General features: G+C 43.0%; 1 protein-coding gene across 1 annotated transcript in view; it reads left to right on the top strand.

The window, feature by feature from the left end:
* Positions 1 to 27,592, top strand: part of PCNX2 (pecanex 2) — a 1,407,555-nt gene that overhangs the window by 598,322 nt on the left and 781,641 nt on the right. The window contains exon 14 of the mRNA XM_075339694.1: positions 9,985 to 10,076. Within this exon, the coding sequence (XP_075195809.1) occupies positions 9,985 to 10,076 (92 nt within the window). The remainder of the gene's footprint in view (positions 1 to 9,984; positions 10,077 to 27,592) is intronic.

Below are 27,592 nucleotides of genomic sequence, written 5' to 3'. Positions count from 1 at the left end.
TTAATAGAGGCTTAAATTATAAGCAGCAATTTCAGTGTTCCAAGTGCCTTTAAATGAATTTGAAGAAACTGCACTTCAGGATTGTAGTGAGGATTGTAGTGAGGATGAGGTGCCCCAGCTCATCACTTGATGAGCTGGGGCACCTCATCCTCACTACAATCCTCACTAGTGTAGTAGTAGTGAGGATTGTAGTGAGGATGAGGTGCCCCAGCTCATCAAGTGATGAGCTGGGGCACCTCATCCTCACTACAATCCTCACTAGTGTAGTAGTAGTAGTAGTGGGGATTGTAGTGAGGATGAGGTGCCCCAGCTCATCACTTGATGAGCTGGGGCACCTCATCCTCACTACAATCCTCACTACTGTAGTAGTAGTGAGGATTGTAGTGAGGATGAGGTGCCCCAGCTCATCAAGTGATGAGCTGGGGCACCTCATCCTCACTACAATCCTCACTAGTGTAGTAGTAGTAGTGGGGATTGTAGTGAGGATGAGGTGCCCCAGCTTATCACTTGATGAGCTGGGGCACCTCATCCTCACTACAATCCTCACTAGTGTAGTAGTAGTGACGATTGTAGTGAGGATGAGGTGCCCCAGCTCGTCACTTGATGAGCTGGGGCACCTCATCCTCACTACAATCCTCACTAGTGTAGTACTAGTGAGGATTGTAGTGAGGATGAGGTGCCCCAGCTCATCACTTGATGAGCTGGGGCACCTCATCCTCACTACAATCCTCACTAGTGTAGTAGTAGTGAGGATTGTAGTGAGGATGAGGTGCCCCAGCTCATCACTTGATGAGCTGGGGCACCTCATCCTCACTACAATCCTCACTACAATCGGGAAGCAGCGTGCAGCCTTCACTCCGTGGGAGCTCAGTGCTGCTGGCTGTCAGCGGTAACAGCGGTAACGCTGACAGACGCGTTACCATAGCAACGGTGCTCTCGGAGCCGCGGTTAGCGGTGACGTCACCGCTAACTGCGTTGCTATCGCAACGGTGATCTCCGTTAATGACCGGCTGTGTCAGCCGGTCCCTAACGGAACGGGGAGTCGACCGTGTGCTAGAGCATGTCGCCGGTACACGGCGATACACAAATGTGCACCGTGTACCGGAGAGATGCACTCGCAGGTCCTACATGACGCGTCATAGTCATGTGACCAGTCTGTAGCCAATGAGATAATAGCCACGTGACGTCACGATAGGTCCTGCATCTCTGCTGGCAGTGCCGGTCACCGGGAGGATTCAACGATCATCGGATGGAATAGCGGCAGGAGACAGAGTGCAGGAGGGATCGCGGGGACCGGTAAGTGTTATGGCAATGTTTATTAACTGTTTGTGTACATTTATAACGCATTTTTATGTGTTTGTGATTGCCTCCCATTATAGCCTATTGGTTCGAGTTCGGTTCGTCGAACGTTCGACGAACCGAACTCGAACGGGAGCTCCGTTCGGCGAACCGACCTCGAGCCGAACCGCGACTGGTTCGCTCATCTCTATTTAAAAGGTAATGTTGGCATTCATCTCCAAAGAAACACTACCTACATATATTTAATTACCTTTGGTCAAAGCATGTTGTAAGGGGTTTTCTGTTACGAGTAATAGCCCATCAGAATCATATCGTTAGGGGTCTGACTCCCACCACTGAGTAGTGGATTAAATGGGCTTCAGCTCAGATGAGCTTGGTGTCCTAATAATTGTTTAGAAGGCTCAGCTCCTTGTTTTTTGTAGTTAATAGACTTAATAAGATGGATGATAAGATAGAATCTTATCAATACCCACTGACATCTCTTGTAATGGAGAAATCCTCACTAAATACAGATTTTACCTCAGAATTGAGAATGTTGATAATGACCAATTTTGATAGAGAAAGAAGCAAAGTTGTCTAATAAAATATAGTACAAAGTTGTTTATTTCCATGTTCACTATTGAGTTAAGTATGATTTAAGATTTATGGAAACATAAAATTAAAACATGGAAAAAAAATTAAACCACTTTAAATAAAAAACATGATTTCTCATATTTCTCATAATTGCTCTGTCAAAAGACATATATGCAGCATATGTCTGTGGCTGGCCACCCAGTGGTTGTAATGTAAGTTGCAACCTGCCAATGGTTTGTCTAACACAGTGATGGCTAACCTATGACACGCGTGTGAGAAGTGACACGCCGAGCCATTTTTTCTGTCACATATGGCAGGGCCAGGTGGCCTCATTATGATCTATAAGACAAGCTGGGGTCGTCGGTGATTTAACTAAAACTGCATGTACAGCCTAAACTGTTCCGAAATGACTGACCTGGGGGGACGCACATGCAGTTTTCGGTAAATCACCGGATGCTGCTGCTTGTCTTATAGATCGGGATGCGACCACCAGTAATTTGTGTTCTGTAACTTTAATCAACGTCCTGAGTGAGGTGTGCTTACGCAGTACATAACATGCTTCTCTCTAACTCAAGGGACTCAAACACGCAGCCCACGGTCCGTATGTGGCTCCTGAGCTTCTTGCGGACTGCAGGCCCCCTGATGACTGTGGCCCTATGCTGGGGGCAGCAGCCATAGGCGCTTTACTTCAGATTTTTTTATTTTCGCCACCGCGCACAGAAGGCAGCCGTTGGCCAATTAGAGGCCAGCAGGTGACGTTGTTGTATGAACATGCAGTATCGGTGAGTTTTTTTGCCATGAGAAGTAGATTTGGTGCAGAAATCTCTGCAACTAAATATTGACCGCATACATATAGCCTAATCCGGTAATCCGTTCAATGACTTCAACTGAGGTCATAACTGGCAGTTCCCATGATACCTCAGCTGAGACCTCAAGTAAACTGACCTGAGGTGAACTCATTGAACTCGGTGACCTCACCTCTGGTGAAGTCATTGAAATCAATGCCAGATTACCAGATTGGGCAATATGCACACATTGAGTATATGATTACAGACATTTCTGCACCAAATCTATAGTTCTTGACAACAAGAAACGCATCAAAATGCATGTGGTATTGGTTCAGATTATTTTTTCCAGGAGATACAGATTTGGTGCAGAAATGTCTGCAACCAAATATTGAAAGTGTGCAGATAGCCTAATCTGGTAAACTGGCATTGAGCTCAATAACTTCACCTGAGATGAGGTCACTGAGCTCTATGAGTTCACCTCAGGTCAGTTCACCTAGGGTCACAGCGGAGGTACCGTGTGAATCGACAGCTGTGACCTCAGGTGAACTAAGTGACATCACCGTTCACAGCTGCTGCTCTGTCAGTGTGTCTCTGATGCCACAATGATTGGTCACGTTTTCTAATGTGACCGCGTGTCACGCTTCCAGTGTCCCAGCACCTCTCCGTACCCACTGATCCGGTCGCACCATCCCGGCACCGCTCTGTACCCACTGATCCGGTGGCACCTGCATTGCACTGCTCTGTGCTCACTGATCCAGTCTCGCCATCGCACCACCGCTCCTTGCTCACTAGTCCAGTCCATGCGTCCACCGGTCACACCTGCCGCTCCCGCTCTTGCTCTCCTGAGTCCTGTTCCAGGTCTCAGGAGTCTGACTCTGACTAACGCCTCTGTATAGGACCTGGCCGCGCCCACTCACCTGGTCTTATAGGCCCAGCACTGCTGCAACAGGAAATGACCTGAGGCTGTGCTGGGTATGTAAGACTGGCCTTTCCATGTGGGCGGGGCCTGATCATCGCTTGTGTTTCCTTGCTTTGTCTTGTGAGCTAGGTGCTCAGATCCTTTTGTTCCTGTTTCCTGTATTACTGCCTTAAAGTACGCTCTGACCCTAGTGACCTGGTCCTGTCTTTGCTTCCTGATACCTGCACCTGTTCCTGTACTGTCCTATGGGACTCCATGACCCTGGTGACCTGGTTCTTCCCGTTCCTGCCACGCTAGTGCTCCAGCTACCGTGTACCCTGCCCTCCAGGTGGGGTGCTCGGTCCAGTGGTTCCACCTCCTGGGCCTACCAGTCCTCCCCGGCCTTCACACCTCGCACTGTGACTTCAGGATCTAGCAAAGCCAGGATTGTCGTGGGACCTCCTGGAACGATCCCTGCTGTAAGTATAATTTTCCTGCTTTAATTCCCATAATACTCTGACAGCATTATTCCCAGAAACCAGCTGTGAATCAGAAATGCACCCAGGAATTTTCCTCATGCTTTTTCCGTCGAGTTTCAGCACTTTTCCATCCATTGCAGTATTTTTACAGCCCTCTCAGACCTTCTTCCAAGGTCCTCCAGAAAATTATTTGAGTTTCCTATTGACTTGCATTAGGTTCATTATTCGGCTTGGAAAGTTGTATATAAATAATCTAGATAAGATTCTTCCATTGTTAAGTTAGAAAACATCCCTATTTCTACATTTAAACTGTCTATATCAAAGTTTCCATATAAAACTTTGAAAAAAAATCATGATCCAAAACTTTTCTCAAATAATAAAGAAAAACAAAAAGGATTGTTTTTACAATTTTCAACTTTTAATGGAAAATGATGATTTAACAGAAGAACTATACTGTTTCCTAGCGATCAGAAAATATGTTAGAAATAAATATAATTTTCCTATGCATTTTTATGCAAACTTATTACTTATTACTTATTATGCAAACTCGTAAATAATTCATTATGGAATACGAAACACATATACTCTATTTACAATGCAGACTTATTATTTAATAACCATAAATTTACATCCACCTGGGAAAAAGAATTAGATTCCAACTTTTCTTCAAAGTAATAGTATATAGCTATTAAAATAGCATATTCTTCCTCTCTTAAAGCTAATATGCACGAATTATAGCACAAAACATTGTCTAGATGGTATTTTACTCCAGTAAGATTACATAAGGCATTTTTGGATCAATCAGATTAATGTTGAAGGAACTGTGGGTCTTAAGGGTACTTTACACGCTGCGTCATCGCTAGCGATTGCTAGCGATGTCGCGAGCGATAGCACCCGCCCCGTCGTTCATGTGACCTGTGGTGATCGCTGCCGTAGCGAACAATATCGCTACTGCAGGGTCACACGCACATACCTGTTCAGCGACGTCTCTGTTGCCGCCGAACAATCCCTCCTTCAAGGGGGAGGTGCGTTCGACATCACAGCGGCATCACTAAATAGAAGAGGAGGGGAGGAGATGAGCGGCCGGAACATGCCGCCCACCTCCTTCCTTCCTCCTTTTTGGTGGACGCAGGTAGGATGATGTTTGTCGTTCCTGCGGTGTCACACACAGCGATGTGTGGTGCTGCAGGAACGACGAACAACCTGCGGAATGAAACACCAACAACATTATGATTAGGAGCGATGTGTCAACGATCAATGATTTTTGCCGTTTTTGCGATCGTTGATCGTCGCTCCTAGCTGTCACACGCTGCGATGTCGCTAACGACGCCGGATGTGCGTCACAAACACCGTGACCCCGACGATATATCGTTAGCAATGTCGCAGCGTGTAAAGCACCCTTAAAGGTAACTGACTCCATATATTGTGGAACTGCCCTAAATGTAAAACCCTTTGCATAGAAGTATTTATTTTTTTAAATAATCTTTATAACCTCACTATTCCATGATTACGTCATGTAGCCCTTTTATATCTAGACTTTGATATTTTACCTATTAAAGTTAGGTCTATTTGTGCTCATATGTTTTTAGTTACAAAGTCTGAAATAGCAGCCAAATAGAAAAGATCAAGGTACCAACCTTGTTAGAAATAACTGAAAAACCTCTTCATATAAAATATTCAAACTATCCTTTGCTATTAGGAATCATTTGTTTTATACATATAACTTAAGATGGACCATTAGGAAAGACATATTCTTACAATATTGAAGTCTCCTCAAATTGAAACTATGAACATTATTATATTCCCAGAAATCTTCTTTTATTTTCATGTATCTGATTTTAAAAATTTCTGTTCTAAATAATATGAACAGGTGTTGAATACTCAGTTGAACTTATTATCCTGATGTTTCTTAATATCCCTTCCTTTTTCCCCTAACCTTTTTCCCTTTTTCTCCCTATTATATTCTCATGTATTTTGTTATCCCTTCTGTTATGAACTGGTAACCGTGGACGATCACAAAATCCCATTAATCAGGAAAAAACAAAACCAGAAGAGTAGTTGGAAACTAAGCTGCCCGCAATGGCCTATCTCTCGGACAACACTAGAAGTAGCAGTGGGATGTTTCTAACACACCTAGACACCTCATCACTGCTGGAGAAACTTGCTACACCTCAAAGATAGAAATGAGGAATCCTAACTTGCCTCGGAGCAGTCCCCAAAAAATAGCAAGCACCCAACATGCAACTACGGTGATGTAAGAAAACACAATACACAGATAGAAACGATAGATTAGCAAAGGTGAGGCCCAATTTACTAGATACAACAGGACCGGAAAGATATTTGATTGCGGCCAGCAAAAAACCCTGCAAAAAATACCAAACTCCTGATAAAAAAAAGATCTGAGACCACACAGTCTCTCCCCTACTATATCAGGTACTCTTGTGCCAGACACTTTAAACAGAACTGCAGATATAATGGGAAGAAACAAAATCACAGAACAAATAATATTCTAAAGTGCAAATAATCCAAACATGAACAGTGAACAAGCTCCCTTTCTTGCTGGAGAAACTGCCCTGCTCACAAAAAGCAGAGAGACAGATCCTCACAAACAAGAAACCAAAACGCAGAACAAAATGGAATAAGCAGAAACACCCTTAAGTGCAATTCAGCAATTAAGCACAGAAACTAGTAATCTAATCTGGATTAGATTCAGGCACAGAATAAATGGGAGAAACTGAAGGGAAACCTCCCAGCCATCTTCAGGAGCAGCAGGTAACATTTATCACCGACGGCCGCCAGGAAAATACAGCTCTCCTAAATAAACTAGGCTGATCTGCAATAGGACTTCCTGAATTCCTAATTAATGCCATCACCTGTTTGAGTCACAGATTCAGACTCAGTTTCATTACCATTCCTGGCCACCAGAGGGAGCTCCACACCAGCACCCACTCGGATTACATTCACAACAGTACCCCCCTTGAGGAGGAGTCACCAAACCCTCACCAGAGCCACCGGGTCTGTCATGATGGGCATGATGAAAGACACAAACTAATCTGTCAGTGTGAATGTCAGAATCAAAAACCCAGTAATTGTCTTTTTGACCATTACCCTTTCCCTTAACAAGGTACTAAAGCTTACGTCTATTAAGGTGGGAATCCAAAATTTTCTCTACTTCATGCTCTAGATACCCATCTACCAACACAGGATCAGGAGGAGCCGCTGTGGGAACTGCTGGTTCCACATATTTCTTCAACAAAGACTTATGAAAAACATTGTGAATTTTAAAAGACTCAGTAAGATCCAAATGAAAAGATACGGGATTAATAATCTCCGAAATCTTATAAGGCTCAATAAATCTTGGCTTAAATTTAGGAGACAAAACTCTCATAGGAATATTTTTGGAGGACAACCAAACCATGTCCCCCACTTTAAACCAGGGATCAACAGTCCTACGCCAATTGGCAAACCTTTGGGCATTCTCCTGGGACTGAAACAATTTGTCCACTACCTGACCCCAAATCTGCTGCATTCTTTCCACCACAGAATCAACTCCCGAACAGGCCAAAGCCTCAACCTGCCCTGAACAAAACCTGGGATGAAACCCAAAATTGAAGAAAAATGGAGACATCAAAGTAGCAGAACTAGCCCTACTATTGAGAGCAAACTCTGCCAATAGCAAAAACGAAACCCAGTCATCCTGATCCGCAGATACAAAACACCTCAAATAGCTTTCCAAGGTCTGATTTGCTCTCTTAGTCTGGCCATTGGTCTGAGAGTGAAATGCAAAAGAGAAAGACAGCCCAATTCGTAATTTAGAACAAAATGCTCTCCAAAATCTGGACACAAACTGAACTCCTCTGTGTGACACAATATTATCAGGAATACCATGTAAACGAACCACCTGTTGAAAAAACAAGGGTACCAACTCTGATGAAGACGGCAACTTAGGCATTGGTACCAAATGGACCATCTTAGAAAATCTATTACAAATACCCCAAATAACCGTCATCCTCTGAGAGACAGGAAGATCCAAAATAAAATCCATAGTGATATGTGTCCAAGGTCTATTAGGTACAGGCAATGGCAATAACAACCCACTAGAATGTGAACAACAAGGCTTGGATCTAAAAACAAAACCCCACAAGATTGCACAAAACTCCTGACATCCCGAAATAAAGAAGGCCACCAAAAAGACCTACTCACTAGATCCCTAGTGCCAAAAATCCCAGGATGACTAGCCAAGGCGGATCAATCAATCTCGGACATAACTCTACTTCTCCATTGATCAGGAACATTCAGTTTCTCCACAGGACATCTCTCAGGTTTGTACCCCTGAAATCTCTCAAGTGCTAACCTCAAATCGGGCGAAATGGCGGAGAGGACCACACCTTCATTCAGAATGGTAGATGGCTCAGCAACATCAAGAGAGTCAGCAATGAAACATCTAGAAACGGCATCTGCTTTAATATTCTTGGTGCCCGGTAGAAAAGAGACCACAAAATCGAAATGCGTAAAAAATAGAGCCCACCTGGCCTGCGTAGGATTCAGTCTCTTGGCAGATTCAAGGTAGGTCAGATTCTTATGATCAGTAAGCACCACAGTTTGATGTCTAGCCCCTTCCAACTAATGTCTCCATTCTTCAAAGCCCACTTCATAGCCAGTAATTCCCGATTACCCACACATAGTTTCGTTCAGATGGAGAAAATTTCCGAGAGAAGAAGACGCAAGGCTTCAGTTTGGAAGTTATAGGATCTCTTTGAGACAAAACAGCTCCTGCTCCAATTTCTGAGGCATCTATCTTCAGTTGAAATGGAAGAGAAACATCAGGTTGCTACAAGACTAGGGCAGAAGTGAACCTCTGGTATAATGTATTGCAATACACAAGCATTGACATACAGAACATTATTCCTGTCAGTGTTACAGAAGCCTTTTAGACCATGCTACTGGCATGCTCTAACAGGTCAGCATAGCTTTAAACTAAGATGTCATCATGACGATCTGATATCACTTACGCCAAGCTCCCGGCGGTGATCGTGTGGACATAGGAGCTGATTGTGATGGTGTACCGGTACATCCATTTGTGGGAAGGCACCGCAAAATATGACATATCAGTGTGTCAAATGTTGTAAAGTGGTAAATTGGTCTATTGGTAGAGATAGTCTCTAAATAACAGATATGCTTCAATAATTTTGTTCACATACTGTATCTTTCATACATCTGTGTACTGTTGTTACTCTACTTTATTACAATTGATACAGTTGTCTGTTTGAGATGCTGTAATTATTTATACAGTTCATTAAAACTTTAAATCCTGTTTGTGCTCTATTCCAAAGAGATATCATGGATCTGTACTTTTGCTGCATTATTTTTTTTTAAAGATCTCGATGTAGATGTAAAATTGTACTTAAAAGGAGCCTGTCACCTACTCACCTGTGGTGCAGTCCAATCCGTTCGGGTGCGATGGGCGTTGCTGATCTTGATCTGGTGCTTCCTTCATCTTGTGTGATCCACATCCTCTTTCCTGCTTTGTGTGAATGACATGTCCTACGTCATCCACACAGTGCCCTTTGATTTGCTCCTGCGCACGTGCACTTCTCTTTGCTGAGGGCAGAGCAAAGTACTGTAATGCGCAAATGTGAGGAAAGGTCAAAGAATGCCCACGTATGCGCACTGCAATACTTTACTCTGCCCTCAGCAGGTCAGTGCAAAGTGTACGTCCAAAGGGGCACAATGGAGGGCACGGTGTGAAAGATTAAGGACGTGTCAGCCACTTGAAACATGGAGGACAGCGATCGCAAAGATAGAAGAGGCGCCAGACCCGGAACCAGCAATGCCCATTGGACTGAAATATTCAACCGCCCCACAGTTGAGTAGGTGACAAGTTCCTTTTAATATTTTTTTCACTTACTGAACACAAAGTAGATTGATTGTATCCTTTGTATTGCAGCAACTGCTGGGTTTGGGTCATCCTTTTATAGCTTACTTCGAAGCACTCTAGCTGTTTTCATGTTATACAGCATCTGCAGCTATTGCATAAAGGTAAGTGTTAATTACTACCTACAGAATATATTAAAACAAGGACGCAAGAGAGAGGCGATCATCGGTTCAACTCATTTTTATTTTTATATTGTGATAAAGAACATGCAGAGGGGTGATGGGGGAGAGAGAAACGGTATACATCACCGCAGACAGTACAACAATGGTAACTATGTACCAGTTAAATACAAAAAATAGTATATTGTCATATACAACCAGGGAATAATGACCCACAGATCAAAAGCGCATGCTCACAGAGATGGTGCACCAGGGTAACTCTTAATATAAGATATAATAAAGAAATAGACTAGAAAACCTAGTGTATATATAAGAGGAAACCATGGATAACAATATTTCACCTCTCAATGTAGAGAGAATTGTATCGTATAGAATACACCATGTAAGCATGTGTCCATGTTGGTGAAAAACCACACCGCAACGGAAAAGCACAAGGACCACAATGACTAATTATAGAGAGTAGATAAGATATACAATGTATATGTGTATTCTCACATTAGGGTTAATGTGCCTTTCCAGGAGTAGTGGTATAGACCAGCACCAACAGGGGCATGCATTGCATTGATACTAGTTGCTGAAGATCAAAAGGATTCACACACTACACTTACAGCATGACGATATAAAGCAGCATGCAGCCATCATTTTAAGGGTACTAACCACTGATTGAAACAGGCAATCATACAATAATAACATTACCTAGATAAAGAGGACTGCGGAGGGAATGCGCCCGATGCGCATTTCGGAGTGTACCTTCATTAGGGGGCGTGACCGGAAACAACGGGGGTGCCATTAAAATAGGCCTTCATCCCCCAGCTGATTGGGCAGACAATCAGACGCATCCGTCGCCGGCCGACCGGAAGTCCCGCCTCACGGACACGTCATGGCCACACAGAACGCCGGGTAAATCAAACCCGGCGTCCCCGTCGCCATAGAGACACGCCCGGGAGAGCAAGGAAAACCAGGCAAACGGCGCATGCGTCAGCCACCCAGCCAGAAGGGGGATAAAAATAGAAAATAGACATTGCTATAGAAGCAAATAGGCTCGTAAAGATCACTGCACAATGGCCGAATCATGATAAGAAGGTATATATCACACAGTCTCATAGAAGAGAGAATATATCTGAACAGGGAGGAAAGAGTACAGCTAGTAGTACATACATGTCATGATCACAACTTCAATTATATAATACACATAAGAGAGCTATTGAATGCAAAGATTACATCTATACATTAATTACATGAAATTGTACAGGTATGCATGTAGTACAGTATATAAAGCAAAAAATAAAAAATAATAAATAATTAAAATAAATGGAAAATAAAAAATAATTAAAGGTAGAAAAAATGAAAAAGTATATAAATAAAAAATTGAAAATGAAAAAAAGAAAAAAGAAAGAAAAGAAGAAAAAAAGGAAAAAAAAAGGGGGGGGAGGAAAAGAAAATAATAAAAAATAAAAAAAGAAAAAATATAAATAAATAAAAAATGAAAAAATACAAATTATATGGGCAAAATGAAGATTCTTCACAGTTCACAATGATCCAATCCATGTCAGCATCTTGTATACAAAGAAGACGATAGCCAAGATAACGAATCAACAATGCAAGTAACATATGTTAACGCATAAAACACACAAGGCCTAGAAAAAATTAAAACAATATTAAAACCAAGAAACAAAGCACCAAGACATTATAAGAAGAGAATGAAGCTCATGTTTTCATTCAAGCCTAGGGGCTGCACCGTACGGAGACGCCAAATCCATTGTGTCTCTAATCGTGCTAGTCGTTGACTGACACGAACCCCACGAATATCCACGTCAAGAGTATCAATTCCACAGACTGAAAACCCCCTTGAGTCACACTCATGAAAGAGCTTAAAGTGCCGTGGAATAGTCTTGAGAGTGGATACATCGGTGTGCTCCCGTGCGGCTTCAATTCCCAGAACGTGCTCACGAACCCGAATTTTGAGTTGTCGGGTCGTGAGCCCAATATAAATTTTTGGACATGGGCAAACTCCATAATATATTACAGACTTAGACTCACAAGTGATCCTTTTTCTAATCGTGTAGTTCCTTGTAGAGGAAAAGTCAGAAAATGTATTCGTCCGCAATACATTAGGACATGCCACACATTTGCCGCACGGGAAACATCCGTTTCTAATATTTGGTACATTGGAGAACATTGGGGATGAGGTGCTCTCATGGAGACTAGGGACAAGATAGTCCTTAAGGTTTTTAGCTCTACGTAAAGTGATTTGTGGTCTTATGGGTAAGATTTTGGCCAGTATGGAATCAGCCTGTAAAATCGGCCAAGATTTCGTCAAAGCGTCACGGATACCAGAATGTGCAGAGCAATAATTGGTAATAAACCTAATAGAAGAATCATTACTCCTCACATTCTTGGAATACAGCAAATCGTTCCTCAAAGAGTATTTAGCTCTATGGTAAGCATGTTTGATCGAACGCTTGCTGTACCCCCTTTCAGAAAAACGCTTGGTTAGTTCAACCGCCTGTGATTCAAAGTCACAATCACTTGAACACAATCGGCGAATACGGAGAAATTGTCCGACAGGTACAGAACGTATCATATGTGGTGAATGAAAGGATGACGCATGGAGTAGCGTGTTAGTCGCCGTAGATTTACGATATAAATTGGACTGTAAACAGTCCTCAGAGTCCCTATACACCAGCACATCCAAAAATGCGATGGAATCAGTAGAGCTTTGCTATGTAAGATGGATGTTGCGAGTGTTGGAGTCCAGATCACTAATAAATTTTAAAAGAAAATCAAAAGACCCCTGCCAGATAAGGAATATATCATCGATGTACCGAGTCCATAAAAGGACTCGGTCAATCGACGACTCCGAATCTGACAGGGGGAGGTTCCTCTCCCACAGCCGCAGGAACAAATTAGCATAGGCTGGCGCAAATGAAGCGCCCATCGCTGTGCCCTGGAGCTGGAGGTAAAAGGACCCCTTAAAAACAAAAAAATTATGTGTCAATGAGAACTCCAACAGTCGCAACACCAGATCCACAAAATTAGATGACATATTACTCATACTTAAATAGAATCTCGCTGCTCTGATTCCATCAGCATATCGGATACTGGTGTATAGGGACTCAACATCACAGGATACCAAAAGAGAATCCTTACCCACATATAACCCGTCTATACGCCTCAAAAAATCACCAGTGTCCTGAATAAATGAAGGAAGATTCCTCACAAGCGGCTGAAGTTGATTATCAAGCCATCTATTGATGTTTTCAAGGAAATTCCCATTACCCGAAATAATCGGGCGGCCCGGAGGGGAGGAAGCGTTTTTATGCACTTTGGGTAATAAGTACAATGTTGCAATCCTAGGTTCCGGTACAATCAAGGCCGATGCCAATTCGGGGGAGATAATACAGTCATACTTAGCCACTTGCACAATCCGCTTAAGTTCCTCCACATATTTAATAAGGGGGTTAAAAGTTAACTTTTGATAACACACAGTATTCCTTAGTTGGCGAAAGGCCTCTTGCTCGTATGCGGATGTGGGCCAAATGACTATATTCCCCCCCTTATCGGCAGGCTTTATTGTAACATCAGACAGTCGTTGCAACTCCTGAAGACGAATACGTTCAGATTTAGACAAATTGTCAACCCTGACATGGCTAGATAGATTTTCAAGATCCTTAGACACCACCTGCACAAATAACTCAATATTCGCGCAGGAGGATAATGGTAAGGATTTCTTATAAGGGGGTTTAATGCAAGATGGTACCTTACCTCCCTCACCAGCTCTATGTTCAGATTCTAATTCAGATAATATTGCTAGTGCCGCTGGTTCTTTTTCTGCGGGAAACAAAATTCGACATGTGTCATCAAAGAAGTACCTTTTAAATAGCAGGGATCTGGCGAAAATGTGTAAATCTTTAATTACTGTGAACATATGAAACCCTGCTACCGGTGAGAAAGACAAGCCTCTAGACAATAGGGACAAATCGGATTCACTAAGTACATGTGTGCTCAGGTTAATCACCTTGTTGTCAGCAGTAGTGTTGGATCCTTTAGATTTTTTATGCCAGTGGGGTTGGTGTCGAAAAAAGCCACTACCGCCATAAGTTGTTCCAGATCTAGTACTTGAATCAGAAGTTTCAGATATTTCGCTCAGAGAAGATATATTAGACTGAGCTGACGGGCGTCTCATTCCCTCCTGTGTAGCATATGGTTTACGCCAGAAATAGACTTTATTTTAAGAAAAATCCTTCTGATCCCGCCTGAACTTCCTCAAATGAACATCTCGAATTTGTTTAACAAGGGAGTCAACCTTCTTTGTAGCCTCTGAATCATATTTGTCAGCCTTGTCAGGGGGACAAATAGACCGAAATGAGGTCTGTTTCTGGTCAATGATGGAATCCATCTTGGCAATATTAGAGGTATTTAAGTCAATCAGGAGTTGCATAAGATTGAAGGAGCAACTATTGCACAAATCCTCCCACTTAGATATAAAATCCTGGTCCTCGACCACAAACGTTGGTGTTAATCTAACCCTAAGACCACGTGGTATTAAGACGCAAGAGAGAGGCGATCATCGGTTCAACTCATTTTTATTTTTATATTGTGATAAAGAACATGCAGAGGGGTGATGGGGGAGAGAGAAATGGTATACATCACCGCAGACAGTACAACAATGGTAACTATGTACCAGTTAAATACAAAAAATAGTATATTGTCATATACAACCAGGGAATAATGACCCACAGATCAAAAACGCATGCTCACAGAGATGGTGCACCAGGGTAACTCTTAATATAAGATATAATAAAGAAATAGACTAGAAAACCTAGTGTATATATAAGAGGAAACCATGGATAACAATATTTCACCTCTCAATGTAGAGAGAATTGTATCGTACAGAATACACCATATAAGCATGTGTCCATGTTGGTGGTGAAAAACCACACCGCAACGGAAAAGCACAAGGACCACAATGACTAATTATAGAGAGTAGATAAGATAATACAATGTATATGTGTATTCTCACATTAGGGTTAATGTGACTTTCCAGGAGTAGTGGTATAGACCACCAACGTTTGTGGTCGAGGACCAGCATTTTATATCTAAGTGGGAGGATATGTGCAATAGTTGCTCCTTCAATCTTATGCAACTCCTGATTGACTTAAATACCTCTAATATTGCCAAGATGGATTCCATCATTGACCAGAAACAGACCTCATTTCGGTCTATTTGTCCCCCTGACAAGGCTGACAAATATGATTCAGAGGCTACAAAGAAGGTTGACTCCCTTGTTAAACAAATTCGAGATGTTCATTTGAGGAAGTTCAGGCGGGATCAGAAGGATTTTTCTTAAAATAAAGTCTATTTCTGGCGTAAACCATATGCTACACAGGAGGGAATGAGACGCCCGTCAGCTCAGTCTAATATATCTTTTCTGAGCGAAATATCTGAAACTTCTGATTCAAGTACTAGATCTGGAACAACTTATGGCGGTAGTGGCTTTTTTCGACACCAACCCCACTGGCATAAAAAATCTAAAGGACCCAACACTACTGCTGACAACAAGGTGATTAACCTGAGCACACATGTACTTAGTGAATCCGATTTGTCCCTATTGTCTAGAGGCTTGTCTTTCTCACCGGTAGCAGGGTTTCATATGTTCACAGTAATTAAAGATTTACACATTTTCGCCAGATCCCTGCTATTTAAAAGGTACTTCTTTGATGACACATCTCGAATTTTGTTTCCCGCAGAAAAAGAACAAGCGGCACTAGCAATATTATCTGAATTAGAATCTGAACATAGAGCTGGTGAGGGAGGTAAGGTACCATCTTGCATTAAACCCCCTTCTAAGAAATCCTTACCATTATCCTCCTGCACGAATATTGATTTATTTGTGCAGGTGGTGTCTAAAGGTCCAGTCACACTAAGCAACTTACCAGCGATCCCAACAACGATAGGGATCGCTGGTAAGTTGCTAGGAGGTTGCTGGTGAGCTGTCACACTGCGACGCTCCAGCGATCCCACCAGCAACCTGACCTGGCAGGGATCGCTGGAGCGTGGCTACACGAGTTGCTGGTGAGCTCACCAGCAACCAGTGACCAGACCCCAGTCTCCTAGTTACAGCACACATCAGGTTAATTAACCCGATGTGTGCTGCAGCTAAATGTGCACAGAGCAGGGAGCAGCGCACAATGCTTAGCGCTGGCTCCTTGCTCTCCTAGTTACAGCACACATCGGGTTAATTACCTGATGTGTGCTGCAGCTAAATGTGCACAGAGCAGGGAGCAGCCACACTGCTTAGTGCTGGCTCCTTGCTCTCCTAGTTACAGCACACATCGGGTTAATTACCTGATGTGTGCTGCAGCTACATGTGCACAGAGCAGGAGCCGGCACTGACAGTGAGAGCGGAGGAGGCTGGTATCAAAGGTAAATATCGGGTAACCAAGGACAGGGCTTCTTGGTTACCCGATGTTTACATTGGTTACCAGCCTCAGCAGAAGCTGGCTCCCTGCTCACTGCACATTAGTTGTTGCTGTCTCGCTGTCACACACAGCGATCTGTGCTTCACAGCAGGACAGCAACAACTAAAAAATGGCCCAGGACATTCAGCAACAACCAACGACCTCACAGCAGGGGCCAGGTTGTTGCTGGATGTCACACACAGCAACATCGCTAGCAACGTCACAAAAGTAGTTCGTTACCAGCGATGTTGCTTAGTGTGACGGGGCCTTAAGGATCTTGAAAATCTGTCTAGCCGTGACAGGGTTGACAATTTGTCTAAATCTGAACGTATTCGTCTTCAGGAGTTGCAACGACTGTCTGATGTTACAATAAAGCCTGCCGATAAGGGGGGGAATATAGTCATTTGGCCCACATCCGCATACGAGCAAGAGGCCTTTCGCCAACTAAGGAATACTGTGTGTTATCAAAACTTAACTTTTAACCCCCTTATTAAATATGTGAAGGAACTTAAGCGGATTGTGCAAGTGGCTAAGGATGACTGTATTATGTCCCCCGAATTGGCATCGGCCTTGATTGTACCGGAACCTAGGATTGCAACATTGTACTTATTACCCAAAGTGCATAAAAACGCTTCCTCCCCTCCGGGCCGCCCGATTATTTCGGGTAATGGGAATTTCCTTGAAAACATCAATAGATGGCTTGATAATCAACTTCAGCCGCTTGTGAGGAATCTTCCTTCATTTATTCAGGACACTGGCGATTTTTTGAGGCATATAGATGGGTTATATGTGCATAAGGATTCTCTTTTGGTATCCTGTGATGTTGAGTCCCTATACACTAGTATCCGATATGCTGATGGAATCAGAGCAGCGAGATTCTATTTAAGTATGAGTAATATGTCATCTAATTTTGTGGATCTGGTGTTGCGACTGTTGGAGTTCTCATTGACACATAATTTTTTTGTTTTTAAGGGGTCCTGTTACCTCCAGCTCCAGGGCACAGCGATGGGCGCTTCATTTGCACCAGCCTATGCTAATTTGTTCCTGGGGCTGTGGGAGAGGGACCTTCCCTTGTCATATTCGGAGTCGTTGATTGGCCGAGTCCTTTTATGGACTCGGTACATCGATGATATATTCCTTATCTGGCAAGGGTCTTTTGATTTTCTTTTAAAATTTATTAGTTATCTGAACTCCAACACTCGCAACATCCATCTTGCATACCAATGCTCTACTGATTCTATCGCATTTTTGGATGTGCTGGTTTATAGGGACTCTGAGGACTGTTTACAGTCCAATTTATATCGTAAATCTACGGCGACTAACACGCTACTCCATGCGTCATCGTTTCATCCACCACATATGATACGTTCTGTACCTGTCGGACAATTTCTCCGTATTCGCCGATTGTGTTCAAGTGATTGTGACTTTGAATCACAGGCGGCTGAACTAACCAAGCGTTTTCTGACAGGGGGTACAGCAAGCGTTCGATCAAACATGCTTACCATAGAGCTAAATACTCTTTGAGGAACGATTTGCTGTATTCCAAGAATGTGAGGAGTAATGATTCTTCTATTAGGTTTATTACCAATTATTGCTCTGCACATTCTGGTATCCGTGACGCTTTGACGAAATCTTGGCCGATTTTACAGGCTGATTCCATACTGGCCAAAATCTTACCCATAAGACCACAAATCACTTTAGGTAGAGCTAAAAACCTTAAGGACTATCTTGTCCATAGTCTCCATGAGAGCACCTCATCCCCAATGTTCTCCAATGTACCAAATATTAGGAACGGATGTTTCCCGTGCGGCAAATGTGTGGCATGTCCTAATGTATTGCGGACGAATACATTTTCTGACTCTTCCTCTACAAGGAACTATACGATTAGAAAAAGGATCACTTGTGAGTCTAAGTCTGTAATATATTATGGAGTTTGCCCATGTCCAAAAATTTATATTGGGCTCACAACCCGACAACTCAAAATTCGGGTTCGTGAGCACGTTCTGGGAATTGAAGCCGCACGGGAGCACACCGATGTATCCACTCTCAAGACGATTCCACGGCACTTTAAGCTCTTTCATGAGTGTGACTCGAGGGGGTTTTCAGTCTGTGGAATTGATACTCTTGACGTGGATATTCCTGGGGGTCATGTCAGCCAGCGACTGGCACGATTAGAGACACAATGGATTTGGCGTCTCTGTACGGTGCAGCCCCTAGGCTTGAATGAAAACATAAGCTTCATTCCCTCCTTATAATGTCTTGGTGCTTTGTTTCTTGGTTTTAATATTGTTTTAATTTTTTCTAGGCCTTGTGTGTTTTATGCGTTAACATATGCTACTTGCATTGTTGATTCGTTATCTTGGCTATCGTCTTCTTTGTATACAAGATGCTGACATGGATTGGATCATTGTGAACTGTGAAGAATCTTCATTTTGCCCATATAATTTGTATTTTTTCATTTTTTATTTATTTATATTTTTTTCTTTTTTTATTTTTTATTATTTTCTTTTCCTCCTTTTCCTCCTTTTTTCCTTTTTTTCTTCTGTTCTTTCTTTTTTTCATTTTTTTCAATTTTTTATTTATATATTTTTTCATTTTTTCTACCTTTAATTATTTTTTATTTTCCATTTATTATTTTATTTATTTAATTTATTTATTATTTTTTATTTTTTGCTTTATATACTGTACTATATGCATACCTGTACAATTTCATGTAATTAATGTATAGATGTAATTTTTGCGTTCATTAGCTCTCTTATGTGTATTATATAATTGAAGTTGTGATCATGACATGTATGTACTACTAGCTGTACTCTTTCCTCCCTGTTCAGATATATTCTCTCTTCTATGAGACTGTGTGATATATACCTTCTTATCATGAACCGGCCATTGTGTAGTGATCTTTACGAGCTTATTTGCTTCTATAGCAATGTCTATTTTCTATTTTTATCCCCCTTCTGGCTGGGTGGCTGACGCATGCGCCGTTTGCCTGGTTTTTCTTGCTCTCCCGGGCGCGTCTCTATGGTGACGGGGACGGCAGGTTTGATTTACCCGGCGTTCTGTGTGGCCATGACGTGTCCGTGAGGCGGGACTTCCGGTCGGCCGGCGACGGATGCGTCTGATTGTCTGCCCAATCAGCTGGGGGATGAAGGCCTATTTTAATGGCACCCCCGTTGTTTCCGGTCATGGCCTCCGACGAAGGTACACTCCGAAATGCGCATCGGGCGCATTCCCTCCGCAGTCCTCTTTATCTAGGTAATGTTATTATTGTATGATTGCCTGTTTCAATCAGTGGTTAGTACCCTTGAAATGATGGCTGCATGCTGCTTTATATCGTCATGCTGTAAGTGTAGTGTAATTAGTCATTGTGGTCCTTGTGCTTTTCCGTTGCGGTGTGGTTTTTCTCCACCAACATGGACACATGCTTACATGGTGTATTCTATACGATACAATTCTCTCTCTACATTGAGATGTGAAATATTGTTATCCATGGTTTCCTCTTATATATACACTAGGTTTTCTAGTCTATTTCTTTATTATATCTTATATTAAGAGTTACCCTGGTGCACCATCTCTGTGAGCATGCGCTTTTGATCTGTGGGTCATTATTCCCTGGTTGTATATGACAATATACTATTTTTTGTATTTAACTGGTACATAGTTACCATTGTTGTACTGTCTGCGGTGATGTATACCATTTCTCTCTCCCCCATCACCCCTCTGCATGTTCTTTATCACAATATAAAAATAAAAATGAGTTGAACCGATGATCGCCTCTCTCTTGCGTCTTTGTTTGTCTGTTATTAGCGATTTGGTTCACATATTACAGTCCTCTGCGTAACATATGATGTGTATATTTATACATATATATTGGTACATATAACTTTTTAGTATGCAGTTGTTTACGCCATTACTTATTCCAACAGAATATATTGTATAACAACAGTTTCATTGATAGGCTGTGGAAAAATATCAGAAATTATTCTTTACCACTGAATAACTTTCACCCTGTTCTTCCGAATTTCAACAGTGGTCTTTGATGTATATTTTGGATCATTGTCATGTTGTAAAAGGGCACCAATGGTTAAAGAGAAGAAACAGACTGACTCAGAGCAGCATGTGTGAAAAGTCTATGGAACATTGCTGATGGTGGTTGTGAATGTTTAACAACAGATGCAGGGCAGGAGGCATCTGTGTCTGCATCCTGGTCAGGGTAATGCCCAGATGGTAGCATAGGGGAAGAGGTAGTGGTGTCACCAGCACACCAAGTTGGGTGTTTGGATGACATGTGCCTGAGCATACTGGTGGTGCTCAGGCTGGTAATGAGCTCACCCCTACTGAGCTTGGTATGGCATGGGTTGCAAATAACTGTTTTCTTATTTTCTGTACTTTCCATAAGAAGTCATCATACTGGGGAACATCTAACCCTTTGCCTGGAATTTGACCACACGCTGCCAAGCCAACCCATTGGTGCCCCGTGATTGCATCACAGGGCTGCCGATGGTGGCAGGGAACAGTGCAATCCTCACCAAATCAGTTTAGATTGTGCTGTCAAACTCTGACAGCACAATCTAAGAGGTTAACAGGTGCAGGTGCATCTCCGATCTATCTGCACCTGTTAGCTGCACATCTTTGCTGATCAAATTTAAAGCTCGCTTTAAAGAAACAGACATGGCCAGTACATTTTTGGTCATAAAGGGGTTGAAAAGACTGTTAGTTTAGCCAGGGCCGCCACTAGGAATTTCAGGGCCCCATACTAGCAAAATTTTTGGGCCCCTTGAGACTCCTCCCAGGCTCCACCCCAGCTCCGCCCCCACTCATCAAATTTCCTACAGTCACACAGCACTGCGAGGGTGGCACACAGCACTGCGAGGGTGGCAGGAGGCTCACAGCAGAGAGGCAGGAGGATCACAGCATAGAGGAAGGAGGCTCACAGCATAGAGGAAGGAGGCTCACAGCAGAGAGGAAGGTGGCTCACAGCAGAGAGGAAGGAGGCTCACAGCAGAGAGGAAGGAGGCTCACAGCAGAGAGGCAGGAGGCTCACAGCAGAGGGAGGCTCAAAGCAGAGAGGCAGGAGGCTCACAGCAGAGAGAGGCTCAAAGCAGAGAGGCAGGAGGCTCACAGCATAGAGGAAGGAGGCTCACAGCAGAGAGGCAGGAGGCTCACAGCAGAGAGGCAGGAGGCTGAGATCAGTGGGCACCGTGCAGAGATCAGCGCCACCCCCCCCGGGCAGAGATCAGCGGGCTTTGTGCAGAGATCAGTGCCGCCCCCCCGGGCAGAGATCAGTGGGCAACATGCAGAGATCAGCGCCCCCCCTTCCCCCGGGCAGAGATCAGTGAGGGCCCTGGGCAGAGATCATCAAATCTTCTGCTCACAGCGCTTACCTGTCCCGCTGGTTGCCGCGTCCTCGCCACCTCAGCCGCTGTTGCAGGAGTGTAATGAGGTCTGAGTGATGACCTCACCTCCTGCTGCACGGCCCAGCGATGACGCGCCGGCACCCTGCTCTGCTCCAATGACCCTGCCTCCACTACAGCACATGGCTAATTTGCATGCTCTGCCCCTTCGCATGCAAATTAGTCATGTCAGGTAATGAAGCGACACTATGGGGCCCCTCTGCTGCTGCTGCTCCTGTGACTGGGGCCCGGTGAAGAGGAGGGGCCCGTCCTGCCTGAGGCTAAAGATAAGTATTTACCCTGGGCCTGGCCGGTCCCCCTCTCTTCACCAGGCCCCCTACACCAGGCACAGTAGTAATGCCCTGATGGCGGCCCTGAGTTTAGCAGCAGCAAAATCTGTGAAACTAGAATTCCAGCCTACATGCCTCTAATACGCTATTCCTTCTCCATCAACTTGCCCTATACTAATTACAGCTAAGAGTGATATTTTTAGAGAATATAATAGATTTGAATTAGCTGTACAAAGGTGTTTTTGGCTAACGTAACATCAGGAGGGAATGTAAGGCAATATTCACCACCTAGATGCCTCTAATATACTATCCTTTCTCCACCAGCTCTCCCCACACTAATTACAGCTAAGAGCAGTTTTATAAAAAAATGGAATATATATTCGTTATCCTTGAAAAGGTTTTTCAGTTTACCATAGAAGCAGCAAGGTCTGTAGGGCTAGAATTCCTGCCTACTTGCCTGTAATACACTATAGCTTTACTCGTTCACTCCTCCAGGCCAATGACTTGTACCTTCAGTCCAGTGGATCCACTAACCCCTTGCTCACCCTGTGAGCTTTACACTATACCTTCTCCAGCAGCTTGACCTACAATAAATGCAGACAAGAGCGTAATTAGAGAATAGAATACATTTTTTTACTTAGCTGCAAGGTCTGTAAGGCTTTAATTCTTGCCTACATGTCTCTAATACACTATCCCTTCTGCACCATCTGTCCCCACCCTAATTGCAGACTAAGTACGGTATTATTATAGAATAGAATTTATTTGAATTAGCCCTGAAAAGAACTGTTGGTTTAATGTTGCACCAGCAGGTACTGTGACGCTGTTAGACACTGTCCATTCTCTAACAGAAACTCTCCCTATACTAAATGCAGCTACAAGTGTTATTATTAGAGAAGGAAATATTTTTTTTTTACCTAGCAAGGTCTGTAAGGCTAGAATCCCTAGTTACATGTCTCTAATACACTATCTTTAACACCCATACTGTCATCCCCCTGCTATCCTGCCCTTTTACCCTGACGGGGACGCCAGCACTCTCACCTTCCTGGCCGTCAAGCGGTGTCTGCTTTATGCATGGTCCCTGATTTTTAGGCAAAAACTCTGCTTTGCAGTTCAAAATGCAAATGGCAAAAACAATTGACATGTTGCTTCTTTGAAAAGCAGAGTTTTTGCCCAAATTTCAGCCACAAAAAGGCTGCATTTTGAACAGCATAGTGTGCACAAGAAACCAAATTCCCATAGACTAAGCTTGAAAAGCAGAACACATCCATTTTGGCAATAAATGCTGCAGTTGAAAAAGCAGCAAAAAATCAGGTAAAAAGCAACGTGGACACATAGCCTAAGGGTATGTGCGCACGTTGCTTTTTACCTGCTTTTTACCTGCTTTTTTGCTGCTTTTTCTTCTGCGCTGTTTAATGCCAAAATGGATATGTTCTTCTATTCAAGCAAAGTCTATGTGAATTTGGGTTTCTTGTTCACACTATGTTGTTCAAAATGCTGCCTTTTTGTGGCAGAACTTTGGTCAAAAACTCAGCTTTTCAAAGAAGCAACATGTCAATTGTTTTTGCCATTTGGGTTTTGCACTGCAAAGCTGAGTTTTTGACCAAAGTTCTGCCACAAAAAGGCAGCATTTTGAACAACATAGTGTGAACAAGAAACCCAAATTCCCATAGACTTTGCTTGAATAGAAGAACACATCCATTTTGGCATTAAACAGCGCAGAAGAAAAAGCAGCAAAAAAGCAGGTAAAAAGCAGGTAAAAAGCAACGTGCGCACATACCCTCAGGGTGCTAGCGTAGACACACCCTTTTCCTAACAAGGCCAATACGCCTTTACCTGGAAGTACCTATCAGAATGGCTGAGAGACAGCACGTATTTAAGGCACCTTCCCCTTAAGTGAGGTGACTGAACAGCGAATTCTATACTTTGCTAGCTCTCAGGTCCCTTATCCTTCTGTTGTTGCTGTGCTGTGTGCTGTTGCCGATTCCTGTCTGTTTCAGTGCATATCAAGTCTGTTGCTGCTGCTGAAACTACACACCAGCTGTTCCTATCATATTCCCTGCTGCAAGTATCCTCTCTGGCAACTCTTACGATATCTGCTGCTGCAACTACAACTATTAAGATTCAACTTAACGGACTGCAGACCTAATCTTGACACACAACTAACAGTAGCCGTGGGGCGTGCCTACGATGACCTGGACACCTCAAGAAAGCCGGAGAACTACAGTAAATAATCTCACAGATAGAAATATAAGAAAGCTAATTTGCCTTGGAGTAAGTAGTCCCCAAAGATAGATAGATAGCCCCCCACATGTAAAGGCTACAGTGATATAGAAAAATACAATACAAAGCCAGAAAAGACAGATTAAGCAAAGGTGAGGTCCAAACTATCTTCATAGGAAAGGATAGGAAAGAGCAACTGTCTGCCGCCGTAAAAACCCTAATAAATACCAGCACTTCTGATATGGAAAAATCCTGAGGTCACAGAACCTCTTCTCCACTGTACTGTAATAGCACTCAAATGTTACTGAGATCCAAAAACACTAATACAGATGAGGGACTGAATTAATACAAAGCATGACAAACACAAACCTTGCAGAATCATGGAGCTAAGTATACAGACACTCCAAGCAGGGAATGATCCCATTCCACCACGAACCCCACACAGACAAAATAGGAATTACGCATTAGTATCAAAGCAGAGAAAGCAACAAGAAAGTGGAAAACAAACAGCAGAGGTACAAAGACCACTTATCTGAGAGGAGTTCTGGAAGTAAGCATAGCTGGTTACAGAATGTCCTTAACACACAGGAGCATTTGACCACCGGCAAGTAACCAGAGAAAACAACTCAGTTAAATAGCCCAATCTGACCCTGATTGCTAGTCCTCAACAGGTGTGTAGCTTTTGTTCCACACATCAACTGCATCGCCAGCACTGACCACAAGAGGGAGCCCCAAACTGGAAAACGTATTCACAACATACAACTATTTACACTGGCCACTTTTCCAAGCTTCTACAACTAGAGACTCTTTGTGTTTATGGTGTCAGATGCTGAGGTACCGTTGATTTCCTGGCGCAGCCCTTTGTTGGCTACCTACAAGCGTGTGTGTTTATCACCACCTTCTGCTGCTTTAATGAAGTCTTGGCGGCCATTTTAGTTTGCTCTTCCAGGCCAGTGATCAGTACCTTCGGTCCAGTGGATCCACCAACCCAAACATTACAATATCCCTTCTCCAGCAACTTGCCCTGATGCAGATAAGAGTGGTATAGTGGTATTATTAGAGATTAGAATCGATTTTTTTACGTAGCAGTCACAAGGTACATAAGGCTATAATCCCTGCCTGCATACCTCTAATACACTATCTCTTCTCCAACAGCTTGCCCTACACTAATAAACCTATAAACTTAAACGAAGAAGTAACTCTGGTTTTATTATTTTTTTACCTAGTAAAAGCCTATGAGCAAAAAAAACTTTTAAGAGTGGGGAGTCCACACACAATTTTTGCACTTGTGTCTACCTCTGCTAATGAAACTTCTATTTAATCAATACAGAAGTATGAGAAGGAAGTTTACTACTAAGAGAAAGTTTATAGAGGAATAGAGATGAGTGAACCTGTTTGATAAAGGTTTGCCAATTACAAATTCGGTACGAGCTTTAGCATGTTTGGGTTCAGCTCAGCGACAGGAGCATTTCCACTAAAAGTCAGCGATCTTCTGTTTTGTTCGTTTTTTGCCCCTGAACACTGTCCGCGTTTCCAAAAATGCTTTTGTAACAACATTTTCTTTTTTTGTATAGGATTATGGTGCTATCTGATGAACGGGGGGATGTGTAAAATCAGGGGAGGGCATGGAGACAATGAGGGGATGTGCGCACATGTGCGTATTGCATGCAGTTACGCTGCGTTCTGCACCGCAGCATAACTGCATACGTCCTGCATCCCCTGCACAATCTATGGAGATTGTGCAGGAGCCGTGCGCACGTGGCATATTAGAACGCAGCGATTCGGCTGCTGCCCGAATCGCTGCATTCTAAGAAGGGACATGTCACTTCTTTCGTGCGGTTTGCATGCTGTCTATAGGGAGAGGCAGCATGCAGAGCGCACTAATCTGCCGGCACCATGCGCTTCAGAACGCAGCTGTTCAGCTGCGCTCTGAAGCGCACCTTTTAGGTGCGGTGCAGAGCGCACACGTGCGCACATAGCCTGAAGAAGCCTTTTGGTGCTCAGCGCCATATATTCTTTTTCTTAACTTTATTTCCGCATGTTCCTGCAGCCAATCATGGTGCAGAAAACATCCACAAGGTTCAAACACAGGTGCTTCTGTGATTGGCTGCCTAAGTGACATGTCTGTGTGCATATAAATTGCGGACATTTTGCATCGGCACCATTTTGTGAATGTTAATCGTTAGGGAAGGTGCTGCTGCCATTGCTCCTGCTGGTGCTGCTAGACAGTGAACTTAGCTAGGGGTTTAATGCTAGGTAGTTGAGATAGGTAGGAGAGCGATAGAATAAGATAGATGAAAATAGGGATGTGCAGTGTAGGGAAAGGTGTGTAAGTGCCACAAATAGCCACATTTCATGATAGAAATAGGGATTGGTACTTGTAGAGCCTGCTAAAGAGTTGCCAGTTAAGCATCTAAATAGTTATTGCTATGTATTACTGCCTGCTCAAAAATATGCAAACACATTTATAGGTATTGCCAATCAGCAATGCCTGGCCTAAAAATTTGCTAGGGAAGTATCTAAAAATGTGTTCTTGCCAATTTTAATTGTGTGCTCAAAATTATGCAAACATATTGACAGGTATTGTGAGTTATTAGTGCCAAGCCTAAAAATTTAGTAGGGAAGTATCTAAAAAGGGGTTCTTGGCAATTTTAATTACCTACTCAAAGTTAAGTAAACATATTTATAGGTATTGTTAGTTATTAGTGCCTGGGCTAAAAAGTTGCTAGGGAAGTACAGTTAGGTCCAGAAATATTTGGACAGTGACACAAGTTTTGTTATTTTAGCTGTTTACAAAAACATGTTCAGAAATACAATTATATATATAATATGGGCTGAAAGTGCACACTCCCAGCTGCAATATGAGAGTTTTCACATCCAAATCGGAGAAAGGGTTTAGGAATCATAGCTCTGTAATGCATAGCCTCCTCTTTTTCAAGGGACCAAAAGTAATTGGACAGGGGACTCTAAGGGCTGCAATTAACTCTGAAGGCGTCTCCCTCGTTAACCTGTAATCAATGAAGTAGTTAAAAGGTCTGGGGTTGATTATAGGTGTGTGGTTTTGCATTTGGAAGCTGTTGCTGTGACCAGACAACATGCGGTCTAAGGAACTCTCAATTGAGGTGAAGCAGAACATC

Source organism: Anomaloglossus baeobatrachus, chromosome 3 (genome assembly GCF_048569485.1).
Source record: "Anomaloglossus baeobatrachus isolate aAnoBae1 chromosome 3, aAnoBae1.hap1, whole genome shotgun sequence".
NCBI classification, from domain to species: Eukaryota; Metazoa; Chordata; class Amphibia; order Anura; family Aromobatidae; genus Anomaloglossus; species Anomaloglossus baeobatrachus.
This window is presented reverse-complemented; position numbering and strand designations above follow the sequence as displayed.